The following is a 6,000-nucleotide window of genomic DNA, read 5'->3' as shown; positions in this document are numbered from 1 at the left end:
CATCAAGATATTTTATTTTTTCTCCTTTTGAGGCCGTAGCTCCTTGGCTTTGTCAAATCCCATCCTCAAGAAGAATCTTTTCTGTGATTATGGCAACTTTTTTTTTTTTTTTTTTGAAAAACAGAAGATCGGTAGGGGGATTTATATATAGATCTGTGTATCATAGATGTTGAATGGGTCTAAGAGTCATGAAAAAATGAAATTATTCCTTTAAAAGAAACTTCTGTTGAAACTTTAGCCACAGCACGCAAGGTAAGTGAAGTGCGGAGCAGTGTAAATATGGCCAAGTAGCCTTTGATGTGATACCATTGTGCTCGTTTCCTCTGTACTGTCTTAGCATCCAAATATTCTCCTAAGCCAAACTCACATAAATACTTGTCATCAAATGCAGGAACCTCATTTTTTGAATAACTCTCCTTTGCTCCCCGTGTCCATTCACACTCTCAAGACAGCACAACGGAGGTGTTTCTGCCCTGGTTGTTTTAATGAGCAGCGGCCACAGATTCAGAAATGAATTCCCCCTTCCAGCCTTGTGTGCCAGAAGGCAAACCAAGCACCATCACCATGAGAACAGCATCGGCTTGGCAAAGGGGCAGGAGGTGGTCAGGCACGGGAGAGGGAACCAGCGGTGTTTCGGGTGCGTTCCTGAGAGGAAGGCGGCTGCAGCGCTCCCCGCCAGGCCCATTTCCCTCGCCACCCTCCGTGGGAGGAGCTGTCGCCTTTCCAAACGCCACAGAAAATCTGTCATTTTATATTTAGCAGAAGCTGTGAAATCCCGCTTCAACAATAACGTATCTAATAGAAACACAACAAATTGGTAACCGAACAGATGATAAGGCCAGAAGGACAGCACTAGTCTCCATATTGCGTTATATTTTACTGAGTGCATTACCACAGGCAGAGGCCCTTGTCAAAACAGGCCTTATATAAAGAGCTTTTTAAAAAAAATCCAAACCAGGTTACTAAAAAGGTGTCTGTTTTTAACGATTTCCACAGATAGCATCATCTTGAAGTTTGCCAAAGAGGAGGTCACGGAGGGTCCCGCACGGAGCCCTGAGACGGCAGAGCTGGGGGACAAGGAAAGGGTTCCTGAGGGGTTCTGGGGAGGGGCACGAGGCATTGGCCAGCTCTCCACAAATGGACCTTGCGTTCGGGGAGCTCCAAGTGCTTATTTCAAACGCCCGGAGAATCACACGGATTTCATAAAAGCAAGAAAAACGAGCTTGCAGCGAGTCTCGGCCAGACGCTGAAGCCGTTGGAGGAGCTCGGGAGCGGCTCGGGCCCGCTGCCTCCTTCAGGGGACCGAGGGGCGTGCGGCCGCCGCCCGGCCTCGCCTCACGGCCGCGCCCGCGGGCAGCAGGCGGCGAGCGGGGCCGGCGGGGCGCGGAGGCGCCGGGGCTGCCCTCGCCGTGCTCCGCGGGGCCCGGGGCGCTCAGCGCGGCGCGGCGGGGGCGCCGCACACCGTGCCCCGGCGCCGCGGCAGCTGCGGGCAGGGCGGGGCGGCGGTGGCCGCGGCGGGGCCGGCGGCGGCGGCGGCGGCCGCGGGGTGCCGCGGGGCGGCCGAGCCCTCGGCGCGGGGCAGGACGGAGCGCGCCGCCCGTCGGAACTCCTCGCTGCGCCACGTGTAGAGCAGCGGGTTGAGCGCCGAGAGCGAGCAGAGCAGCAGCCAGCTGGCCGCCTGCAGCGCCGCGGGCGCCGGGCGCAGGAAGAAGGCGAGCAGGCTGACCCAGACCAGCGGCTGGGTGCCCAGCAGGAAGACGCAGCAGAGCAGCAGCACCGAGACGCTGCTGAGGCGGCGCTGGGCGCGGCGGGGCGGCGGCGGGGCGGCGGGGAAGGGCAGCTGGTGCAGGAGGTGGAAGTTGAGGACGCTGACCCGCTTGGCGCTGCCCCGCACCCGGCGCACGATGCCGAGGTAGCAGTGCAGCAGCAGCGCCGTCTGGCCCAGCACGGCCAGCGCCAGCAGCAGCGCGGTGTAGCGGGAGCCGGCGGCCGGCTGCCGGGGGGGCGGCTGCGGGGCCGAGCCCGGCGTCCAGAGGCCGGGCAGCAGCGGCAGCAGCAGCAGGGCCAGGGCCCAGGAGAGCCCGATCATGCAGCCCGTGTGGCGGCGCTGGTAGAGGGCCTGGTAGACGCTGGGCAGCTTGGTGATGAGCACGTACCTGTTGAAGGCCACCAGCAGGTGGGAGGCCAGCGAGACGGTGAGGCCGAGGCCCAGGAGCCCCCCGCGGAGCAGGCGGTACTCGGCCGAGCGCAGGGAAGAGGAGTTGGGGGGCAGCAGCCCCAGCACGGCCTCCTGGGGCATCCACAGGGCGCAGACGCTGAGGTCGGCCGCGCAGCCGTTGACGATGAAGGCGTTGCTGGTCGTCTGCAGCTTCTTGAAGGAGAACACCAGGTAGATGACCATCACGTTGGATAAGGTCCCTGAGATAGCGAGGGCCGCGTAGAGCAGCGACAGGAAGATGCGGGGCCCGGAGGAGTCCTCCCAGAGCAGCAGCAGCGGCGAGCTGGCACTCCAGGAAGAGGCGTTGGGCATCTCGCTGAGTGCAGCTCAGTTTTGGCTTCTCCCTGTAAATCCCATCCTCAGCCGGGGCCGAAGAGCCTGCTGCAGGAGCCCCCCGCCAAACACGAGAGAGGATGTGCAGCTGAGGGACTCTAAGGCAGATTTCAGTCATAGAAGCTGCGAGTCCAGCAGACGCGGTTAGCAGTAGCCATCTGCAGAACAGCAGCGTCCAGGGTTGGGAGGTAACAGGGAATCCCAGAGACTAGCTAGCGAAGGTGGGTCCATAGCGTGCAGATAGCTGTTAGCAGACGGGAGCATGACTGAGGATTCGGTAGCTGTGAAAATGCCAAAAGCAGCAGCACCTTGCAATCGGCAGCAGGAACGGCAGCAACTGATACAAAGCTTTGCAGTTTCTCCTGTGCCACAGTACGTACACTGTATATCATTCCAGGAAGATTCAGCCCTTCCACTCTTCATGAATTATTCAGCAGATTTTCAACTTGTTAAATCAAGAAGGAAAAAAAAAAAATCTATCATGCTCCAGAAATACTGCAACTACACAGTCTGACTCTTTTCTCTTTGCTTTGCCAGTTTCCTGGTTCTAGCCCATTTACGCAACTTTAATTTTCAGCAAGCTTTCAAACTAATATCAGTCACTTATGACTAAAATACAACCCATTTGCTGTAGAAACTCCTCAGCTAGATACTGAACCTGATTTTTCTGATCTTATTTCTGTTAAGCAAAAATGTACTGTTCCTTTAAACAATTTCAGAACTGGTCTGTAATAACGTTTGCAAATTAAATCTCCCCAATGTGATAGGTACACAGATCCCTGCTAAGACAGCATTTCTTATTTGAGGAAACCGGTCCTCAACCTACATACGCTACATTTCTTCATAAAAGACTCAGCTTGTTTTCTCTTAACAGGACGTTTTGCATCACTAACCTGCTGGAGGTAAATGTTTGTGTCACTAAGTACACAGGTGAAATGGAATCGGTATAGTCTTTGAAACGGTCTCACAACAAATTCAATTCAAAAAGCAAGTTCTTTCAAAACAGAATGAAAGCTTCTCACACTGACCAAGAGTTGGTTGAAGAGCAGGGTGGAACAGTCACAGGATGGACAAGAGTTGGCACTGGGATTCTCCCAGGTACTCTACAATGCTTTACTCAAACAGGGACCAAATGTTAACTCACTTACCATTGAAAAGATTTAATAAGAAACCGAGAAAAAATGACTTCTTAAAAAAAATTTCTTCTTAAAAGCATTCCAGAAAAAGAATGCTGATTAAGAGAGAAACTGCTTTTACACATGGATTATATATGAGCTAGATAAGTAAACTTTCTCTGCTGGTTAGGTATTATCTGGGTATTGACTAAAGATATCTTCGTAAGGTATTTTAGATATTGTCAAACTCACGATGCTGATAAATAACAACAGCAAAATAGTATGTTAGCAGGTAATCACAAATTCTTTAAGATAATGAAGTTAATCTGTGTAGATCAGTGGATTAATTTTCAGCATAGCACATCTTTTATTTGGCAGAAAGTCTCATGTTTGTAATTGACAGGACTGTTGATCCAAATATGTATTCATTACAACTATGAGTATCTGTTCTTTTTTAATTAACTAGATTGCTCATGTGCTTAAGGTTAAAGACATACCTGAGCAATTTACTTGATCAGGCCCTTAATTACCATATTTTTTTGCCTGCTGCACTTTACACTGTAGATCTAATCATGTGTCAAACCTTTTGAGGCCTTTCATTGTTTAGCTGTCAGTAGAGAACAGTTATTATAGAAACTAAAATCCTCCTCTTTCTGCAGTACTGTAATTGAAAAATATTCTTTAAATCTGTAACAAGAAATATCTCCCTAACCAAAAGGCTTCATAAAGCATACCTTGAAGAGATTAATGGTTCCATAAGGCATTATCCACAGAATTGTAAGCCCAGTAGAGACCTCTAGATTTATTTAATCCATCTTTCTGTGTTTATCCAACCTCCTTTTCAAGATCTCATGCGCTACAGTTTTTTTCTCCCAGGAGGAGGAGATGCATTTATATATGAAGCAATGGAAATGGTGGAAGTTCAAGGTTAAGTGAACAGGATATAAAAATTCAGGGCATTTCTGAAAAACTAAAAGGTTCTAAAGACTTCCTAACATTTTACTGTCCCCAAACTTATTTATTATTTTTTAAGAAGTTGATTGTTATGGAATACTGGCTATGTTTATCACAAATTGTTAAGAACACAAAACATTATCCATTAACTGGAATTTACTGTCTTTAGTATAATACATCAGTAAGAGGGAAGTATAGAAAAAAGGGAAAGGGAGGAATTGCTTTCAGTGTCCTAGACACTTTTTAATTAACTGTTCTTCCTTCGTAGTTACTGTATGCATCCAAACCAATATCTATTGTTGTATCCAATATCCAGTGCAGTAACATGAACCCTTTATTGTGTTATTGGAAGATTATTATATTATTTGCTAGAACTTGGGCAGCTGCTAAAGCAGCTGTTCTATTCCTGATTTTGCCAGTCCTTCGGAGAGGCTGTGCAACAGTTACCATCACCTATTGCAGTACTGACTGACAGGAATATTAAGCACCATGGATAAGTTATCATGCAACACAACAAATTTGCTGAAAATCATCAGCAGAATTAAACTCCGTTAGAACCATTTGTGACTAATTTTTAACTAAAGGAAGGAGAAAAAGCAAAATGAAAACATGGCTGTTTGTTTTCTTATGGACAAAGACCCTACTATTATTAGTGAGGCTAAATAAAACTGTTGCACATGCAAAAAAGATAAGGTGTATTACACCTTTAACAAGGATCCTTCTGGAAAGCAATGTTTCCTCAATTAAGAGGCATTTTAAATTATGGTATTTAGAAATGTAATCTTCAGAGAATAATATTGTCACATTGATTAAATACTTGAGACTGTTATGCAAAGCAAATATAGGAATATCAGCTAGAAAGATTAGAGATAAAAGATACCCATCACACTCATTTCTTTTGCAATGTTATCTTGTAAGTGATGTGCTTTAGAAGAAGGTGATTTTGCTGTTACGATGTTAGATAAAGAGTAAGAAAAGACAAAAACAAGAAAGCTGGCTGATATATGCGTTTTATTATCAATTAGCTGTATAATATATATATCTACATTCCAAAATTAAACATTTTATTAAGGAAAACTATTTATAACAAAGCACAACTTTTTTTCCTTGAGAGGTAGAATTACCTTACCATTAATCTATAATTCATATACATATATGCACACACATATGCTACTTTGTGTGTGTATATGTTCCATATACACAATTGTGGAAAGGTACAGTATTGCATGTAACTTTTATTCAGTGATTCATATAGCTGCTCTCGGTATTGCTTATTAACACTTTCAGTATAACTTTATGTACCAATTTGCAATCTAAAACTTTTCAAAAAAATTTGTGGCACTTAACTTCATTTGCAGAGCAAATGCAGGTCATTCACAG

General features: G+C 46.8%; 1 protein-coding gene across 1 annotated transcript; it reads right to left on the bottom strand.

Annotated features, from left to right (window-relative positions):
- Nucleotides 1-1,432: 1,432 nt before the first annotated feature.
- GPR88 (G protein-coupled receptor 88) lies at nt 1,433-2,657 on the bottom strand. The gene has a single exon (XM_032192310.1). The coding sequence runs from the start codon at nt 2,528-2,530 to the stop codon at nt 1,433-1,435; it is 1,098 nt and encodes a 365-aa protein (XP_032048201.1). The 5' UTR covers nt 2,531-2,657.
- Between the last annotated feature and the right edge of the window lie 3,343 nt (nt 2,658-6,000).

The sequence above is a fragment of the Aythya fuligula genome, chromosome 8 (assembly GCF_009819795.1).
Source record: "Aythya fuligula isolate bAytFul2 chromosome 8, bAytFul2.pri, whole genome shotgun sequence".
Lineage (NCBI taxonomy): Eukaryota > Metazoa > Chordata > Aves > Anseriformes > Anatidae > Aythya > Aythya fuligula.
Note: the sequence above shows the minus strand (reverse complement) of the source record. Positions and strands in the feature narration are given on the sequence as shown.

Bases quoted from the DNA above. Each gene is read 5' to 3' on its own strand.
- GPR88 (XM_032192310.1), bottom strand. From the start codon at position 2,530: ATGCCCAACGCCTCTTCCTGGAGTGCCAGCTCGCCGCTGCTGCTGCTC.